The sequence below is a fragment of the Salarias fasciatus genome, chromosome 22 (assembly GCF_902148845.1).
Source record: "Salarias fasciatus chromosome 22, fSalaFa1.1, whole genome shotgun sequence".
NCBI lineage: Eukaryota > Metazoa > Chordata > Actinopteri > Blenniiformes > Blenniidae > Salarias > Salarias fasciatus.
Window position 1 is genome coordinate 11,793,302 of NC_043765.1, and position 21,439 is coordinate 11,814,740.

The 21,439-nt window shown below is 43.6% G+C and overlaps 1 protein-coding gene across 1 annotated transcript in view; it reads right to left on the reverse strand.

Moving 5' to 3' along the window:
- Positions 1-21,439, reverse strand: part of dlgap3 (discs, large (Drosophila) homolog-associated protein 3) — a 134,604-nt gene that overhangs the window by 8,488 nt on the left and 104,677 nt on the right. Inside the window, exons 3-4 of the mRNA XM_030120352.1 lie at positions 7,399-8,555; positions 1,122-1,333 (exon numbers count right to left, since the gene is read on the reverse strand). Of these exons, the coding sequence (XP_029976212.1) occupies positions 1,122-1,333; positions 7,399-8,481 (1,295 nt within the window). The 5' untranslated portion in view covers positions 8,482-8,555. The remainder of the gene's footprint in view (positions 1-1,121; positions 1,334-7,398; positions 8,556-21,439) is intronic.

Sequence of the window (21,439 nt, forward strand, 5' to 3'; positions counted from 1 at the left end):
TAATAAACTACATCTAAATGTGAAAATTGCCCACCTGTCTATGAAGACAATGAAAAATACTACTTATATGTGTTTTGTAAATAACAGAAACAGGCTTGTGTTGATGTGAATAAAATGAGTTTATTCCATCTGCTTGCAGTTGGATTGGATGATAATCAGTTATCATAATAACCTACCCATGCCCAGGGAGAATGTGCAAACTCAACACACGAAGGCCCTGGCCTGGACTCACACTGAGCCCTTCTTGCTATGAGGCCACCAATCAAATGCAAAAACGCATCATCCTTCAGAAAACCATTACATTTTGACAGAAATATGTCAGCGGATATCCTAAAGGGCCACTTCACTGGTTTTCCACAGACTGCGAGAACAGGGGCATCTCTGCCGCTGTGAAGGGAGCCTCTTTAAAGTCTGACAGCACAATCTCATTATGTCATTAGAGTTATCGAGAAGATTCACTTCAAACGTGAGATTTCTGCTCACAGAGTCAACATTTCTGAGTAGGAGGGGACCGGTGTGAGAGGAAATGCAAAAGAAAGAGCTTCTGTTTGTTCAGCGCCTTTTGATTGCAAGTTAAAACAGGGGGAAGACAGTGACACGCAGTCCAAATTCAGACAGGATATAAACAGGGAATTTGCAATATTTCTATACAAGTCTTTCATGTTATCAGCTAAAAGTCACTGCATGCCAGCATATGGTCGAAGCATTAACTAGTATGAATTTCAGATGTATTGTTCCATGCTGAGAAGCTATTTCTGTCCGTGTTTGAAGCCTGGGATCTGAACGTCCTAATCAAACGCTGTGGTGCTGCTTTGGGCTGCAATCAAAAACAAGGAATAGATATATTCAAGAAACACGATAAATTAGCATTGTGCAAAAACTACTTCTGCGGTGAAATGTCAGCTTACTAATCGATTGACCTTTTCGCCCATGAAAAAACAAACAACCCTTTTTCTTGTTCTAATTAGACTTTCTGCCTTGTCCTTGTTGCGTGTTTGTTTTTGTGCGTTGTACCGCTGAGTACTTTTGCCACATCTGTGTAATCTCTCTTCAATATCATGTCCTGATTGCAGCTTCTGCCATCTGGTTTCTGGTTTAAAGGCTTCATTGTGGCATACAACCTCTGATCCATGCTGATGGACCGTCTGAAGGCATCCCTCTGGGCGATCAGGGTGGACTTGGGCGAGGCTTTCGGGCTGGTGTCCGAGTCGGCGCTGTCGTCGTCGCCCATGGCCTTGATGTAGCTGCCGCTCCGCATCCGGCGGCACGGGATCTCCCCGCCGCTGTCGGACGCGTTGCCGCCGTATCCCCCGCCCCAGTCCTCCGACGGGACCTGAGACACATTCGCCCACAGAAGTGACCACAGGGAACCAGCGGCGAGAAGTGATGGGAACATGTGGCGAGTAGAGACGGTCATGTGGCTGCGGCCGGTGCTTCTTCAGCAGTTTTGCAGTAACTTTAGCATCCACTTGGTTATTTAAACCTGATTTGTTCTCTAAAACGGAACCAGGTCTAATCTTAAACCCTCTCAAACCCTCCCATTTTGAAAACCACTGTTTTAAGATGTCTGATTCAAACGAATGCATCATTATCAGGCTTCTGCTGAGCTCCATAATGTTTACGGATCAGGTCGTCACCAACGCAGCCACATGGTCAACCTTTTGGTTAGGCTTTAATGGGTTAAACAGTTAAAATGTGTCGCTCAAGCATTCCTCTTCTACACCTACAACTGTTAAAAGAGAAATCACGTCGTCACTGTGAATTAATTAGTGTTGAGATATTGAAAATGTTTTGACTGCAGAGGTGGCAGCTTCTTCCCAATATCTGTTATTACGGGCCAAACATTTCTCAAAACGGAAATATATTTCATCACCGAAAAATATTTCACACCTCAAACAGATGGAGAGCGGTGACACAGACGCACCGTCCTGGCACACGTGCACGTCATGCTCATGCACACATTAAGAGCACTCACACACACACACACACACACACACACACACACACACACATGCGCTTTTATGCAAACATGGGAGATGAACGTCAGAGAAAGAGAGAGAGAGAGAGAGAGAGAGAGAGAGAGAAGAGAGACGAGAGGACTTACAGAGAGAGAGAAACTCTGACAGCTGGAGAAACACTGACACGGAGAAGGAGAAGCAGCGTAAGCGAGAAGCCGACAAGACTGAGAGCCACTTTATAAGCGCACAGAGAAGCAGGTAGACGAGCAAAAAGGGGGGCCGGCACACGGGGATACAGACATACTGCATGTACAAGAGTGACAAATCATAAAAAAAACAGAGAGGAACAATAACAGCAGAGGGAGATGAACACGCCCGTGTTTTTTTTTTTTTTTTTTGGAAAATGCACACACTCACATCGAGACAAGAAACTAAAGAGGTAAACAACATATAGAAAATTGATGAGGAGCAATGAAACTAAGCCGAAGATTTACGCTGACAGATTCCCACGGTGTCCCTCCTGCAAAATGCATGAGCCGTCAAAATCGAGTCAGAACGCTTTTATTGCTCTGTAAACTGCCAGCCCATCCTGCTTTTGTTGCCATTTTTCAGGAGACAATAATGAGACGACGCATTAGACGATTTGCTCTGCTTCCTGGCATATCCAACGTGGGATGATGTATTAGTGGAATTTTGTAATCTTCCATGATTTACTTTCAGATTTGACCAAATACCCCGACTTAGCAGGCCTAGCATAATTCAACAATTGAATTAAACAACACTCCAGAGACCAGAGCAACCAGAAACACACACACACACACACACAAAGATGATGAGAAACTCTACGGTTCTCATATCTGAGGCTGTATTTGTATTGGACTTCTTAGATAAGGGAACCCATTTAAACAACAAAGTATTTATGCTAATACATAAAAATGGCAGAGAAAGCCATTAAGTGTAAGTGAATGTATAATGTTTCTGTTCTGTTTTTGCTTTTCAAGTTGACTGATAAAAATAAGTCCCACAATACAAAAGCAATAAATATATTTGAGTTAATGTCGTTGTCAAACTCCTTGTTGTTCAGATGTAGCGTACGGGAGAATTTTAAATGACCATTATTAATGTTTTGTATTCCTGGAAAGAAGCATGAATGCAACCTGGGAATTTATTCAAATATAAATTTGAAGCAATGCCAGTGGAAAATACAGTAAAATGTCCTAAAACCATGTCCTCTATTTATAGATTATGCCTCAAATATACTAAAAAATACAAGTTTGGTTCGTCAATTTCTCATGTACACTTTAAATTTTTGTTTTTTTCATGAGTAGATTTTTGTTTCAGGACATTTTCCGAAGTCAAAAGTTGTTAGATTTCTGTTGATTAAAGCTAGGCTGCTGGAAATGGGCTTTGTGTCGCAACGACAGCAAACTGAGACAACAAACCGAAAGAAGCTAAAAGCTCTGCAGAGCTGCTGAGATCTGTGAGGTGAGGCGATGATTGGATGGGGTCGGCCCGTCTGTCACCTGGAGTGAACCCTTTTCCATTACGGACAATCAAAACTTTAATTAGTATCATAGCAGACGAGCGCACCTTTCAACCTTGCGCATGAAATTCTATTATTGTGGAGGACCACTCAGGACGGCGAGTGAAAGTGTCTGTGTGTGTACCATCTGATCCCACTTCGTTCCCGGCGCGATAAAAGCTGATGAACCATCCTTCGGTGAGTAATAGCAGCTGCTTATGCTGAAGGACCCTTCAATCTTTCCGTTGTTGCAAATGTTGCGAGGTGTGCAGCCTCGCACGGGCGTGTGACCGAATTAAACTGAACGAAAACACCTACACACACAGACACACACACACAGACAGTTTTGAGGCCCCGGGGTTTGGCATCCAGCTGAGTGTGTGTTTTTAAGGTCATCACTTAAAAGATGATTCAGCCTAATCTCCCGATCCCCCTGGCCTTTCACTATCTCTCTCATTTCCTCATCCGGCTCTTTCTCTCCTCTTCTCGGTTTGCCCCCTGGCTGCCATCACCTTCTTTATCTCTTTTCTATCCCCGTGCTATCTCCGCATCCCTTTACCTTGCTCTTTCCCCATCCTCTCTATCTTTGTCTCCCACCCCCTCGCTGTTTCTGTCTTCATTTGGGTCTCGCTCCATATTCTCTCTCCTCTCTCTCTCTTTTTTTCTTTTTATCATTTCTTATCTATCACACACAGACTGAGGGGAAGGGAGAAGCTTAGGGAACAGAGAGTGCCCGCCCGGTTCTGATTGTGCACATCGTGATTGGCGTCGACGCCATGGGAGAAGATCCTGCAGCACGTCCTTTCGCCTCTTCGCTGCAATTCAGACCTGTGAGGATTCTCTCATTTCTGTTTGGGCCGATTCTATTTTTTTACTCAGAGTTTGAGAACAATCAACCTGTGCAGACTTGTCAGGGTACAGCTGCATACACACAGTCCGTCCATCCATCCTGCTGGTTTTTGAATTTTAAAATGCAACAAAATATGTTTAGGATTATTAAAGTTGACATTTCTGGCCTTTTACGTAAGAGCAGCATAAGCAGCATGATCATAACCATGAACTCTTGTCTTTAAAGTCGATGTGGAAGAGTGTTAACCTCTTTAAAAATCCACAATACAGAGCCAAATAGTGTGTCTGTTGACCCGGCGAACGTGACTCCGGCATTTCTCCTCTCCTCAGGTCGTTTGTGGGAGTTGGTTTTGTTGTGACAGACTGCGGTTGAAAATATTGGGCCCCGTAGCTACTAGCTACAAGGCAGTCACTTCTTTAAATGAGTTTACAGGTTATTTTTGTTCCTGCAGTCAGCGTTTGGCAGGTGAGAGTTTGCTTTTAAAGCTTTCTAGCAAAAAAAAAAAAAAAAAAAAAAAAAAAAGCAACTACAAAGAACGCTGTGAGAGAGGTGACACTGAACCTGAACGGTAAAGGTGCGGGCTGAAAAAAGCATAACAAACAGATAAAACTCCAGAAGTGAGGATAAGTCACAATCAGTGACCGTGAAAGAAGTTAGAAACCAGCTGTTGAGAGTGTCCTCTGAGTGTGAAGCTGCTGCTACCACATTGCTGCTTTTTCCCGCCGGATCTCGTCCTGCTGAGGAGACTTTCAAAGCTCCGTATCTGCAGCGCCAGAAAGCTACCTGTTTCCACGGGTCAGTCTGGCTCTCCTCAGCTCTCCTAAGCACCACAATGAAATTTACTCGACACAGTTCCCCCCTCATTCATCCCAAAACCGCAAGCGATGCCATTAGATGTCAGAAAAGCCGCAGCGGCGAGGTCCGCTCTGTGTCCTGAGGTGCGGATGTGATGCAGCCTGAAGCACAGAGGCAAAATATGTGAGGTTTGTTCTTTGAAAACCCCAACACGCGCTGCCCTGCTCTTTCTGCCTCTTCTATCAGCAGACCTCAGCTGTGTCTAAAGGCCGAGAGTTGGAAAAACACCAGGGACTCCCGTGGCGACCTGCTGCTTCTGCAGAAGCACAGCCCACATGGAAGCTTCACCTCGGCAGAGTGAAGGCTTCTGTTCCGGCTCTTTAAACGGACTTTTAAGACTCACTGCAGGACTTGGCTTTATGAGTTAGGATGAATTGTGGCCCCAAAATGAGCTAACGTGGGATGACTTCGAATAATATACTGAAGACAGGTGTGTCAAATTCATTTCAGTTCCCTGCGTGAACGCGGCCCAGTTAGATCTCAAATGGACCAGTAAAATAATGGCACAGTTACCTATAAATAGCGATAACCTCAAAGTTTTCCTTTAGTTTTACTGAAAGAAAACACATGTTCGGATCACCCATGGCGCCTCTGACACCTCTCATTTACATTGACATGTACACTGTAGAGAATTGACGTGTGCTGTGCATTTAACCCAGAGGAGTGGTGAACATCCACCGTGCACCTGAGAGGCACTGAGGGGTTTTGGGGATTTGCTCAAGCACCCACTACAGTGGCAAATAGGGTGAAAACAAACGTTTGCTTTCACTAAATATCTGGTTGATCTGGGATTCGAGCTCCAGATCTTCTGCTCACAAGTTTGCTGTGAAGCTGTGAACATTACTGTATCTAATGCATTAATTTCAATTGTTACTAATTAATCAGATAACCACTACCAGACAAAACACACAAATAAATAAGAGAGAGAGAAAAAAACAGCACTAATGCAAAGTTGGAAGAGCAGCTCTTCAAAACCATGTAACATATTGGTTCTTATGAATGAATATGATTTTATTGAGTAAATCTGGAATAAATCCAATGGCTCAGTTTTTCATGTGGCCCCATCGTGAAAATTAATTGCCCACCCTTGCTCCAGGCAGATGAGATAACCCCACTGGATTACCTCATTTTAATGGATTGTACAGAATAGGCAAGAATAAGCCTCATGCTTCAGTCTTTTTTTTTTTTTTTTTTTGCCATTTTTGTTTTATTGTGCAAAATTCTGTCTGATTTTGTAAATCAAAAATGATCCTGATGATGATCAAAGCAACATGTATCATGTCCATGAGGGTATAAAGGCTACACTTATTTTTTAATGTTTGCTTTTCTCTTCATTTGAGCTTCCAGCCACATGTTTTCCCTGATTGCTACAATCAACAACACTTCAGTGGTGCTTTCCTGAAGGGCAGACAGATATATCACTCTGAACAGCTTCATAATTAATTAATTCAAGGAAAAGAAAAACCTCTTTGACCACAATATAGGATAATTTAAAAGTGCAATTAAAAGAATCGCATTTCATTTGTGTTGATTGTGACCGCACAGCATGAAGCTAATGATCTGTCCTATTTGTCCTTGTTGAGCAGGGAAACCATTATTAAAAAAATAATAATGTTGTTCAGGCTTTAGTATTTTGTGTTTGCATGGACATGTGTCAGTTTGTTTCATCTTTCCTCTACTTTTTATTATGGTGGAACTGTAGCCTGAAGCTATAGCAAACCTCAAATAAAGAAAATTCCACTTCTATGTGATCAATGGCAGAGCTGAGGCAGGTGAGCTTGCCGGTGCTTAAATGTCTTCAAACCATTTATGCTTATTTGATGAATTGAAAAGAAGAATTTCCTGAAAATAGCGTCTATTCAGACAGTAATCATGAATGAAAAACCACGTGGTTTCATTGAATTTGTTCAGAATTTCATATCCTTTTGATAGCTTCTATTGGAATTCAGACTGAAACGTTTAGGTAAAGCATTCACTCGGTTATAACTGAAGAGAAAAGCTGTGAAACTCTTGATGCTAAACGTGTGAGTTAAAGAGATGAGACTGTATGGAAAATAGTGTGATTTCTTCACATGCAAATGTTTATCTGTTCTCATAATGAGAAACTGCAGGAACAATGCCTTTGCTGTTGCTCGTCTCCAGAGAGAAGACTAAGCTACATTTATGCTTCTTTCATGCCGATCACAAAGTTTGACATGAACGCAGACACACACCTGGAGGTAGTGGAAGGTCCTCTCCTTGAGCTTGCTCTCGATTGGCACCAGTGCTTTGTCGTAACCTCCTCCTCCTCCCCTGGTGGAAGGATACACTTCTCTGGCCTGGCTGACCGTCATGGCCGACCAGGTGCTCCTCTTCAGCGAGTGGCCGTGGTGACCGTGGTGCCCTCCCCCCTCGGTCGACGCCAGGGCCATTGTGGTACAGGCCATGCACTCGCCAGATCCCGGCCCCCCTCCTCGCTCCTTGGGCTTTTTCATGGTGAGCTCCTGAATGGCGGCGTCCAGGCTCTCGTGCCCGGTGGGATACCCCCGCCTCCCGCCGCTGACCATGAAGCTGCTGTCGCTGTCCAGGTTGTCGTCGGAGCTCCACCAGCCCGCCGTCCTGCTGCGGTGGCGTCGGCCCGACTCGTGCCGGGAGTCCCCGCTCTTGCTACGCTCTCGGGACTTGCTCCTCCTGGTGGAACGAGACTGGTGGCCCGAGTAGTGCCCGTCCTCTCCTCCACTCCGGTGGCCTCCCCCCCTCTCACCCCGGTACTCCCCTCCTCCTCCCCCCCTCGTGCCGTTGTACTCCCGTTTGGAAGGGGCCTCCAGGGAATGCGACTTGGCGAAGAGGCGCTGCACCGAGTTGACCAGGTGGCGGATGCGCGAGGGGCTCTCGCTGCGCTGCTCGGCGCCCCCGCTGGCTGTGCGCTGGTACTGAAGCGTGTGGAAGCCGTCGGGGTGGAAGGGCACCTGCTTCTCGAACTGGTCCATCAAGTTGGGGGGGATGCGATGCCTGTTGCCCCCGTGTCCGGACAGGCACTCCTCGCAGGAGTCGAACGACTGGAGAGGCGGGTGCTGGCTGGGGTGGGACCGGGGGAAGGTGCCCCCTCCGGAGTGGCTGTGGGAGTGCGAGTGCGAGTGGGAGTGGTGCCTCTCCAGCGCCAGAGCCTCCGCCGGACCGCCCGCGGGGTAGTAGTGTCCGTCGCTGTGCCCGTGGTAGTAGTCCCTGCCCGGACCGTCGCAGTCGTCGGGCGCGCAGTGGCAGGGGCCGCCGGCGGAGTGCTGAGACATGCTGCGGCTGACATGGTACCCTTTCATAGGCGCCGGGGCGTGGTGGGCCGTCCGGGCCGAAAGGGGGCGCTGTGGTCGCGACAGGGTTGCGCCGGTCTCACCTGGAGCCAAAGAGAGGAACGACAAGCAGTTTCTCGTCAACACGCGACGAATTTCAATATTCATCCCATCTAACTGGATCTCACGCTCACTCTTGCAATCAGTGATATTTTACCGTCTCATTACACAGAGTAACTGAGAAGATGAAGAAGTGTTGCTTCTGCCTGCCAATCACTCGGTAACAACTAAAATTTCAAGCTTCCTGCATGTGAATGTGTGAGTTCACACAAAGGGCTGCACGATACCAAAACAGAAAGAAAAGCCTGCTTCAGACTGAACACCTTTCCTCAGAATCTGGGAGATCCAGTGAATTGAAATTCCTCGTTTCACTTACAAACGAATCACTCCAAGAAAGAAATAGATTTTGTTGATTGATATCCAGATTGTTTTCTCTTTTCTGTCAAGTGGCCCCATAAATTGAAAGTAAAAACAATTATTCTTTTTTTTTTTCATTTTGTGATTACCATTTTTATTGATGCTGTACTTCATTTTTTTTTGTTTTTTGTTATTTTTTCTTTCCTGCCCAATCAAAGACAAACAATACAACAGAGAGCATTTATCCCATACGGGCTGCAATAGGTGACCAAAGGCAGCTCTTTTCTTCTCATTCATCTCGGAGGCCGACGGACTGATAAATCAAGATTATTAGCCTTTCTTTTCTCTTAACGTGGCTCTTCAGCTTCAGCCTCACTCTCCCCATTTTGCACCTCGCGCTCCGCTCTTGCCGTTTATCGTTTTATTCATCAGCCGAGCCGTTCCTCGTTGTTTGCCTTTCCCCCCTCCGCTCAGGGCCCCCCGCGGGGAGTCTCTCTCAGCATTCACGTGATTTACAGCCCAGGAAAAAAAACAGTGTGTTTATCGATCAACCGCATTCTAATGCAGAGAAGATGGAGAACGCCGGTAAACACCCTGGCATAACTGTCCGTTAAATAGTGTTTTTAAAAGATTCAACAATAGCAGCATCCAGGTGACAAACAGCGTCACTGCTGCCTTGAAAGGATAGAAAAGCAAATTAAGATGAGATACAACACACCTCACCAGGCTGCAGCAAGAGAGCCAATTCAAACACTGCGGATGCTGTAAGTGTAGTTAAACAAAATGGAAAAAAAAAAAAAAAAAAAAAATGATCGCTATATTTAGAATGCTTCTCTTTTCAGCGTGGAGTTAACAGCTGAGATTACGTTCCAAATGTGGTAATCATGTATTTTGTTTGACTGGCATTAATTGCAGCTGTAGTAATCGCGTCCTCCATTAACCACTGCTTCGCTAACTACATAATGCTTCGCAGGCACACGGGCACGATCACAATACACACCGGCATTCTCCCTGCATTTCCAGATTTGATTAAATCGAGATGAGCTGACAATGACGGGAGAGCTCGAATGGAGCTGCCGGGCTAGACGGGGATTCGCCAGCGAGCTCCTGCGAGCGAATTTGCACTTGCTTTTTTTTGCCGGCTTTCACACAGAGATGAGAGATAGGGGACAGATGCTGGGATAATTATTAAATAGAGCGTGGCCTGTTTGCCTTGATTGGCTGAATGAGAGCCGCCACCCAGAAAGCTCGCCCACATCTGAGCCGTGGCATTGGCGTAGCCGTGACGACGGGCCTCCTCCAGTCAGCATCCCACCGTGGACAGATTTCAGACAGCCGTGGCACCTGAGTGGACTGGGCCATCTCACATTAACTCTGCGGGCGTGTGCTCATTTGACGGCTGAAACACGACTTGGGGCCAAGTCGAGGAGAGATTTCACTAATCGGATCGCGTCAGCTGAAAGAAAACAATCCAAACACCCAGAGAGCTCTAATGTAGGAGCCACTGTTGTGGTAGAAGAATGAAAATCACAAGAAAGTGCGGGGACCACATACAAACCAAATTTGATCTAAGTGAGGAAAACAAAAAGAAACATAATTACTTGTTAAATAAGTATATCGGCATTTCTCTCCTGACTAATCTTGACTAGCCTCTCGTTGATCGCACCATTTCTATAGCTTTCAGCGTGCAAAATTTCACAAACACACCCTTAAAAAAGGAAGGAAACAGATAAACGGCGATGACAAGATTTAGCAGTAATGATGATATTGATAAAAATCTGCAAGGCCATTAAACACCACGAGGCATCACACAGCCGCTCTTTAAACACTCCCACCATTTGTTATTTACTTCAAATCTCAACACTGCCCCCCTACAGTTTCTGCTGGTACTGCAACATCTGTGGAGCGTTACCCGGTAGGGTCAACCGTGCCGAACAGGTCGAAGGTTAGTGATCCCCTGGCTGTCCAAGATGGAGGCTGCCCAGCTAATGACCTGCACCAAAAACTGTATTTCATGTCTTCTTTTTTAATTTAACCAGGTAAAAGCCTCGTTGAGATACAAACTCTCTTTTCTTCATAATTTTAACATCATTCTAGGTGATTCCATGGGCTACATTGGGCTGATTTTGGCCTGTTGTTTAAAACCCCAGCAGCAGATGAAGAAGAAAAACACAGAGGGATGTTTACAGGACTGGGGCAGAACCTGGATGCCATTTGAAGCTTGTAACAAGCACCCGACAACAAATCTAATTTGTTTCCCCATGGGTCTGCTGTTTACAACAGTTTTTTTATTGTGAAATGAAAGGAAATCCAGAATTCAACTTTTACTACCTTGAGTGAGGTAAATGGTGTTCGACATAACTTTAGAGTTAATGGTGTGTTTCGCTCTCCATGCATGAGATGTAACAGCTCTGCGGCTCTAAAGTGCATTTGTTGTGTGTTTTTCCAGTAAACTTTGAAGTACTATCAATCGTCGTGCAGGGGAGATACATTTCATCCCTCTGGTAATAAAAATAATTGAGTGGAAGGGGGGACTTGTGAACCAGAGGGGGAGAAATTCACCTGCAGAATTCACACAGTGTGAGGAGGGGGAGACACTTTTCTGAACTGATTTTTACCTTCAATGAACAAAAGGTTGGAAAAGACGTGGATTTAAAGTCATATTCTCAGAACTGAATAATGTATTAACATAAAGAACAAACAAAAACGGTGGAATAAGATCAGCACATGCATCTCTATATAAAGAAGGACCCACCTAATTTCTACTATAACTCAAAGTGAAAGCATTTAACTGACAAACCTCCTGTGGCTTTTATTGCTGAAGGAACCCGACTTGCATTAACAACAAAATCCTGATTAAATCCAGCCTCAACTGAAATTTGGTACTTAGCATGAGACTAAGTATGTGCTGTGGTGCAAATGACTCCCTGTGTCTACCTGGGTATCGAAAAAACAAAAAAAAAAAATCAATTATTCTAATTGAATTCTTGAGAACAAAACAAGTTCCACATTATGTGATTTAAAGCTTTAACAATAAGTCAATTTCGAGTCTGAATTCCCGATCAGAGAGCTTGTTAGGCTGATATTTTTTGCAGTGTGTGTTGCGCCGGCGTGCACGTCCCTGTTTGTGAATAGACGGCAAAGCGAGCAGCACGACTCTGCCTGAAGGAGTAAATTAAACCGTGTTCTGTTTATTATGAAGTCTTTGGCTTTGGAGCAAGCTGCCGGCGAGGAGCTGTCAATCACGTCGTCACGCACACCCTTGGAAAGAGGGACGTGTGCACGGAAAGAAAAAAAAAAACAGGAAGAGAGTATGGTATAAAACAGGCGGCAGAGCGCTGGCTGTCGCGTTCCTTTATTTCCCTCCTTCTCCCCATCTTCCCATACTTCTGCCTCTAGTCTCAGTCTCTCCTCCTGACCTACTTCTATCCATCCTGCAGTCACGTCTCTCCCTCCCCAGCTTTCATTCTTTCTTTGTTTTTTGTTTTTTTTTCTCTCTAACCTGTCAGTCCGTCTGGCTCTCCGCCTGTCAGCGCTCCGTGTTGAGTTAATTACAAAGTTTGTTTCCATTTTTCATCTCCGAGCCTCTCCTGATCGACCTGTCCCCCGTCAGTAATTCTCTCCTACATGCATTTCTGGTCAGTTTTGGTGTGTTATGGATACACACACATTTTACGCCCAGATAACATGCAGAGGCTTTCAGCATGCTTCCTTTGTTCTCTCGCTCTACATTCCACCCCCTCTGTGTTTTCAGGTATCTCTTCGAATTACAATCAAAACGCGCAGCCTCGATTTACACTTTGGAAAATCCAAACTATCACCAACCTTAGATATAAAGGTAATGTGAGACCCAACGCTTGGACTACAGTGTTATCTCTTTGAAATTTGAAGTATTAAATCCAAATTAACACACGATTTTAACCTAATCTTGTCCATCTCTTAGCACCCTGTCCCCTTTTTTCCTGCGGAGGCGGAAATATTTAATAGCTGCTCGGTCGGGGCTGTCATTGTTTAACAGCGCCTGGCATTGATGTGATCGTTACAGCAGCTTCAGTCTGGAGCCGCTTCCTTTGAAATATTCATGCGTTCATGCCAGCTGCTCTGACCCACTTTGCTCACAGCTGAGCCTGTCCCCTCGCCGCCGTCTCTGGGAGCGACGGGTCAAAGGGCGTTTCAAATTGCCAACGTCCTGTAAATTTACCACCTGAAAAAAAAAAAAGCCAAAATGGTGAAAATGTTATTTGGAACTTAGTTAAGCCAAAATAGCCATCTTGAAATGCTGCGGATTTGTTCTTTCTTTTCTTTAGAGCAGGGAGCAGAAAGCTATTGAGCCAAAAAGAAGTAAATTAGGATTTTTAAATGGGAATGCTGTGAAATGAATGAAGTCCACAATTGAATTAGTTTTGCTCAAAAAAGTTGATTTGATTCCATTTTCTTTTAATAGAGGAAAAAAAACAACCTCTAATCATTGTGAGCATCCCGTAGTTCAGCTCTGCTTCTTCTTCTCTCCCATTTGATTCTTTGTTATTAAACTTTCTCTGAACTGCAGCAGCCTTCAGGCACCTCATGTGCTTCTGCTTCCTCTGGATAGTTTTGGGGACTGAAATAAACACATATAAGAATATTAAATCTCTCAAACACAACGCATACGAGGGCTGAAGTGTTGGAGTAACTGGTGTTGACATAAGTGCATGGGGATCAGTTGCAGTTTGTTGGATCAGGACGATGCCGGTTTGGATAAATATGACAAACAGGCTCAGATCCACACTGCCGAGAACCGTGCAAGAAGTAAAAATAGCAAGAATTGAGGAGCATGAATTTAAATAAAAACTCTACTACACAAAGGTTTTGAGTCAATGTCAAGTACTTCTTGAGTTTACTTCACAAAAATAAGCAAGTGCAGCCCATAGTGTGGAAATCAGATGAAGCTTGAAATTAAAAAAAGAGATTTTGGATGTAAGGGCTGCTGTCATTCTCATATATGTCCAACACGGCATCTGCTCTTGACCCAACCATACTGACTCTGTTGCTAAGCGGAAAAGTGACGTGCAATAATGTCCCATTCGCACACTTTTTTGAATGTCAAGTGCAAAGCGAAGCAAACTCACGCCTACCACGAGGTTTAGGTTTTAAATGCTAACTTGGGATTCTAATATTTGGCCTTTGGCTCAACAGGACATTTACCAAAAATAGTTGAAAAGCTCTGTTTCAAAAATTAAATGTCAAACATTCCTGAAAATAAAAATACATTGAACACAGAATACAGCCTGTATCGCGTGAATGAGAAGACGATTTCAACTTGAAAAAGAGGAATTTCATATCATATATGTCTAGTTAAAGTTAGCCAGCAGGGTAACTTATTCTAACCTAGTATCTACATCAATAAAATGTGTCCTAGCATCAATTAAAAGTATATTTTCTTCTCCTTTCCTCAATGCAAAGTGTATTTCAGCTTCAGCATGCAGACTTGGGATTTTCATATTTAAATTTCCACAAGTCTGATCAAACATAAAGTATCAACAATAAGCACTTTAGATTGTTTTTGTCCACCCCAAATGATTTGCTGCCAGTGGGTAAGTCCCCTAACAGGAGAAAACAGCAGACCGTGATTTGGACAAGACAACCACGGCCTTGGCTCGCGGTTGAAATGGGCTGACGCTCCAAGGCGGCGGGCATTGTGTGGCTGAACACTGGCATTGTTAGCAGATACAATGAAGCACACTACGGCATGGTCACAGGCAGATATGTCAATGCATTTAGGGAAATGAGAAGGTGAACTTGCACAGAGCCCTTATAGGAGCGCAGATGAACAATGGAGAAGTTTCCATTAGTCTGGTGTCGCTCCATACGTGCCAGAACAGTGGGCTTCAAAGACGGCATTAACCAGCGCGACACGGCAAACTCATAATGGGGAACAGGACAAACAATAGTCAGACGTCTGAATGTGGGAATGATGGGAATTAGTGGAGGATTGGCTCTGCTATATGTTGGCATGCGCGTCCTTCTTCATCAGCCAGAGACATGCATGCTGGGAAACTGGCAGAAGGACTGATTTGCTCTTCTCAGCTTTCAGCAATGAATGATCTATTTTCATTTTTCCACTGTCTTTCCTTGATATGCACGCACACACACACACACACACACACACACACACACACACACACACACACACACACACACACACACACTCAGCTAACCCGTCATAATCCAGAGACAATCCGATGTGGAAGACGGAACATTTTGAGGTGACCCCACGAAGAGGACAGTTTGTGAGGCGCCTGTGCAAATAAAGTATGGATGCACACAACATATGTACATATATATATATATATATATATATATATATATATATATATATATATATATATATATATATGTTCATATATAAGTGAATGGAACATATATATATATATATATATATATATATATATATATATATATATATATATATATATATATATATATATGTATATATATGTTCCATTCACTTCAAACAATACAAATGTTTCTTGCTGAAGGTGGATGGCAATTGACTGTTGCTTCAAATGCCTCCGAGGGACAAAAAGAAGAGTGAGAGCCGAGCAGAATGTAGGAAAAAAAAGAAAAAAAGAGAGAAGGGAAGCATTGGAGAGAGAGAGAGAGAGAGAGAGAGAGAGAGAGAGAGAGAGAGAGAGAGAGAGAGAGAGAGAGAGAGAGAGATTATGATGATGATGGCCACAGCACAGGGGAAATATGCTCCCATCATAAGGGCAAAATTGAAGAGTGCCTAGGGGGCAATTCCTCTATTTTGCTTTCTCAGTCTCCTCCTCCACTTGCCCTGTTTTCCCTTCCCTCACTCTCTTTTCCTTCCCACGTTCTACGGCACAACGTACTTCTTTCCTCTCACTTCCTGCTCTCTTCTATTCTTATACCTTCAGACGACACGTTTCCTAAAACAAGGTATTCCTCTGTTCCTGGCTGGTGGAGGATCAGCAGAGGGTTTCTGTAATGCCAATACGAAGCCCTCGGACAAACAGAAGCAATCCTAAAATGCGGTCCTCCAGTAAATGACCCAAATCACCTCTGTCTGAGCTTGTGCCACCTCTCGATCGGTTAAAAGACAAAGATTGCTTCAGAGAGACTGCAGTTATAGAGAACAGGGTTGTAAAGTGAATTTAAGAAAGTTAAATATCAGATGTTTTACATAAACGGTCGGATTTACAAACGAAAAAAATGTGTGCACAGTCTGTCTTATTGATCTACTGAAGCCACGCACCAAGAATTGTTTCTGAAATATCTTTGCATGCGCAATATAACACAAAATTTACCCTTTGCTAACATGAATGTGAAACATTGTCCAATTGATTGTATGTTTGATTTCGTTGTACATCAAAATTACTCCATAACTGATCATCACATTTAATTTGGAGCTTGCGGAGGCTCAGCGCTCCATCCAGTTTCTCTGCTGTGATTATTGAAGCAAACAGACATGGAAATTCTGTTTCTAGCAGTTCATTCTTGTGTAAACAGGGTCTTAAACCTTCATTTCAGATCTCCTGCTTGGGTTTGATGACACTCGTGGTGTTATTTTTAGTACATCACCTGAAAAATTCACAAAAACCCAATGTGCAATCTATATGTGTGAGCACACTTGAGGCAACACGAGTTTCAAGAAGTAATCTTGCACGTGGATTCTGAGGCGGCAGTTTTTTTCTGGCGGTCGCCTCATCCAGACAGACATCTGCAGGAGTTAACCTTGGCAGACGGCGAGCTTGGTTGTCTCTCTCCTGCACATGTTTCATGTGTACAAAAAGGGAGACAAATCGGCAATGTCCCGCAAATTTGCAAACCTGAAAAAGCTGCCAGAAGAGGCAGATGTTGAGCCTGCCTCTCCCATGTCGGGTCGCAAAACCTCTAAATGATAACTAGCACACTGTGGCTGAGAATTTCAAATGATCTCTCTCTCCTGTCGCGACTTTCAAACACCTGCTGCGTCTCTTTAGATGCCAGAATATGAAAAAGTTTTTGGTCTTCTCTTGGTTAAAATCACATTACGTACCAATTTATGCTGTCATGAAATTTAATTTAAACTTTTTTTTTCCTAACTGACAATATTTGATTATCATATTTGATTAATATCTTTTTGTGAGGTTTTTTTTCCCAATCAAACCGGTCTGTGTGGTTGATCTTTCGATTGACTTTCTGTGGTATTTCACACTCGGACGGCTCATATACAATACTAATTTGCACATCACTTTTCTTTAATTGCACTGAAAACCTTTTTATTATCATTCAAATGAGATGAATCCATCATGAAAAACCAGTGCAAATGAATTTATTTATCTTATCATGACATTTCTGTCACTCCCTCTCAGCAGTACATGACATTAGCTTTAAATCATATTAAGATTCATTAAATTAAAAACAGCCAGGATCGAGACAGTTACACGACAGTGCGAATTAACCAATTAAAAATGATAAATTAGTTTGTGCTCCTTGAAGTTTATGTTAATGTTCGCTTTTACATCAAATCACCGACCTCCTCTCACAGTAAATGCCGTAGAAATGGTGTTGTTCCCGATAAAGAGTGAATGACCTTCTAAAATGTCAATAATATTTCTTATTCAGTGCTTAAATGTAATTTGTCCTTCTTGTGACACCCGGCCATTGAATACAAAAGCATTTTTCTAACAGGGAGAGGAAGTATTCTGAGCATTTCTCTGGTATTGTCGTACCGGCACCGGAATCAGGAGGCAACATTCAAAGCCAAACCATCAAATCCAACATCTTTACTGACACAAAAGAGCTGTTATTTATCAAAAGGTCTGCTTGTTAAAAGGGGGAAAACAATTTACAGGCATCACCGATGTCAATGTTTTCTGTCACATGCACAGGGAAATGTCTGACTCCTGTTACTTTAACTTTATTTCAAAGAAAATATGAGCAGAAATTGTCTGAACTTTGGATTTTGGTTTAGTACAGTCTGTTTGTGTGTTGACATTATCCGGTATCATCGTCTCACGCTCTCTGTTTTCCTTTATTTTTGTTTAAACAACCAATTTCTTCTAACATGCATTAGTTTGATTCAATGAACTTGATGAGGAAACACATTAAAGGCTGTATGTTTGTGCCCCTGAAAACAGCCTGAGAGGGGTTCTGACTGCGGCTTAATGAGAAGGAAAATACCAACAGCACTTAGCGGAGTGCTGCTCACTTGTAATTGGCCTTCATTTTCACTCCGCGGCTGGGATAACATGCGAGGACGTGGTCGCGGATGTTGGATGGGGGGGGTAAACAGCGATCAAACCCCGACGAGAGAAACACCCAACAGGCGCAATCATCAGATATTTGTCCTTGACCTTCTGCTGCCGAGTCCTTAAGCAGTTATCCCCTCGAACTGCAGCTCTCACCCAAAATTGCTCAACTTTTTCAACAAACAGAGCCTGGATCGAAGTTTTCTTTCCCCCATCCACCTGCTCCTCTTCTTTCTTCCTTCATATTCACTCCCTCCATCGCTCCTCGTCTTCAGATCTAAGCTTGTCACTTTGTAGCTTTTCTTTCTTTCTCCGTGTCTTCTCTCTCTCTCTCTCTCTCTCTCTCTCAACAGGACGGCTCCTCTCGTTCTCTCTGTCTCCCGAGTCGCTCGTCTTGTTTTGTATTACAAACTCTCCTGACAGGAAAATCAAAGGTAGATGCAGAAACTACAGCCCGGCGCCGACAGCAGCATTGTGATTCTCACTTCAACCGCGGCGTCTAAATTGTTTTTTCTTTTTTTCTTATACCCCTCTGTTTCTCACCCGAATGTGCAACGCTACTTTTACTTTCTCGGGAGTGCCAATAAAACAAGGTCAAGAATGAACTTTCATTCAAAGATTTTCCAACCTGCAATTTGCTGCACTCAGTTTTTTTTTTTTTTGCAAAAGATGGCGTTTCTTTTCCACACGCAAGAGCCTGTATAAACAAAAACACAAACTTTTTTTTTTTTTTGCCTTTCAGAGACCTTGCATTGACTTTTGTTCATTTCCTGCAGACATCCTCTGAATTCAGCTATAAGTCTGGCCTACACAAACCGAATGTAAACCTATAGGCTTGATATGGCCTGAGAATTTATCAGAAGAAGGCCAGCTCTCCTTACGGATACCTCAATCGCCTTCATAACTGTGAGTCAGTGAGTGATCAAGCCTTCACAGCACTATAAAAGAAAAAAATACCAGTATTGTGTTTACATTCTGTTTAGAAGCATCGCATTGACTTCAATTCATTTCCTGCAGGCTTACTGCAAACACTACTGTACCTTAATCGTAGTATAACCTTCCAACAAGCCTTCACCTTGAAATTGAGTGATTTCTCCTCTCAGACAGATTTAGGTCCCCTCAAGGATAACGAGTCGCTCCAAAGTGTGTAACAAGAGCAGTAATATACACACACACGTGGAGCATTTCCACTGAGCTAAGTGTCCAGTCCTCATCCTGCCATAACACGAACATCAACCCAGCAAACAGCTATAAAACTGCATCTCCACTTTTAAAAACATGCAAACAATTAAAACACCAACCCATCCACCCACCCACCGATGCACGCACACAAACGCCTTCAGGTTTGACACCAGCGATAATGAATCCAAGAAAATAACATTTTTAATCCTCACATACATGTGAAAATCAGATAACGGCTATATTGTTTAAGCAAAAAACTGAAGAAATGCTTCTAAATGTGGATTAGAAGATATCTGATCACACAGCGTTGATGAGGAAGGAGACAATGAAGAGAAACTCACAACACGTGACTCATAAATCACCGTCATGATGGATAGCTCTGGTGGCAAATCACAACTTTACCAGTTTGCATTTTGATTCTCAGCACATGAGCCTCTAAACTAATCTGACTGATCTGCAGCTGTGTCCACATACACACACACACACACACACACATGCACACGCACACACACACACGTACGCACACATGCACATGCACGCACTCCTAACCAGCTGACTGGAGTGTTGCTAGGTTACTTGGTGAACTAGGTTACTACATGTGGAACATATTTGCATAAATCTCACATGGGTGTTCCTACACCATGAGGGAGAGACAGCGAGCGGAGTGAGTGAGTGAGTGAGTGAACGAGGGAGTACAGCTGCCTGCTGGGAACAATAAACGGCGATTGGGCTCCGCTCGTCCTCTCTGGGTACGACGCCGTCAGAACTGCAGCGTGATTAGGAGTTATTTGTGTGTGAGAAGTTCAAAAATGTCTCCAACACGTACGCAAGCGTGTTTGAAATGCAAGCATACATGCAAAATGCATACATTTATTTGCATAATGTGTGTGTGGCAGCTTAGGCTGGCGCTTTGATGTCGGATTGCCATGTACAGTAGCTTTGAGGTCAAAGCCAATACAGAGGGAGGCCAACTCCTTCCCTTTCCTTTCTCACAAGTCACACACCCCCCTCCTTTCCTTACATATATCAATGCTCGAAGTGCAGCAGATGGTCTATAAAATTTCAACATTGAGCAGATGGAAGGAGGTTTAATAACACGTAATCTCATTAAGGTGCAAAAGAAGTAGTTTATCAGTCCTCGTGGCTCAAAGGGAAGCGTATACATCATTTAGCTAAAAGACGGGCTTCCTGTCCGCCGTGCCGGCGAACCGCTTGACTCAATAATTAGATGAGTTTTTACCTGTGGAGTCACACTGCGTGACAAACACACCCGGAAAAGATGAAAACGGTGTCACAATGAGTGGTGGTCTGTCACTCCTGGCAATATGGACACAGCTGTGCAATAGGTGAGAAGTGACAGGCAGAGAAAATACAGCCACGGTGGAGACAGTGTGTGTGTGTGTGTGTGTGTGTGTGTGTGTGTGTGTGTGTGTGTGTGTGTGTGTGTGTGTGTGTTTGTGTGTGTGCTTCTGTCTCCCAGCGGCTCTGCTGGTTTTACGTCCTTCAGCTTCCATCACCAGTGCCCATTATTACGACACACACTCGCAGCAGAGAGGCTGAAAAGCGAACACCACTTAGGGTTTAACATCTTGCTATTTCCCCTCATCTGGGCGAAAAAAGCCTCCAAACCGGTGCTTATTTGCTTTCACTTGACACAGTGAAAAAGCCTTGTGTGAAAAAAAAAACAAAAAACAGAATGCAAGATTCGGTTTGTGTTTGATTGCCGTGCGACATGTAAACACTGTGATGAAAGGATAAGATGTTACTGGTGAGATGACTGTGGATCAGCAGATCTTCTGTCGAGTTTGATGTTTCAATCTCGCTCTGACCATGAGTCGATATGTCCTTGGGCAAAACGCACAGTGTGTGAGCGCACTACATCTGACATGGCAACCTTCACTGCTTGCGTGAGTGAAGATATGAAGCATTTACTATATTAGTGAAGCAAATGTTCCTCATTAATCCTTTTTCTTTTTTTTTTGTTGTATATTTATACTGGACCTTGTACAAGTTACTTTTTCAGTGTACTTGAACTTAAAATGCCATTTGAAGTCAACTCATAACTGACTTAAATCACAGTAAGTATGGAACTTTATTCTGAGAATTTACCTTTTTGAATCTCTGAAAAAAGGTTCCACAATCTTTGGCCTTCACTA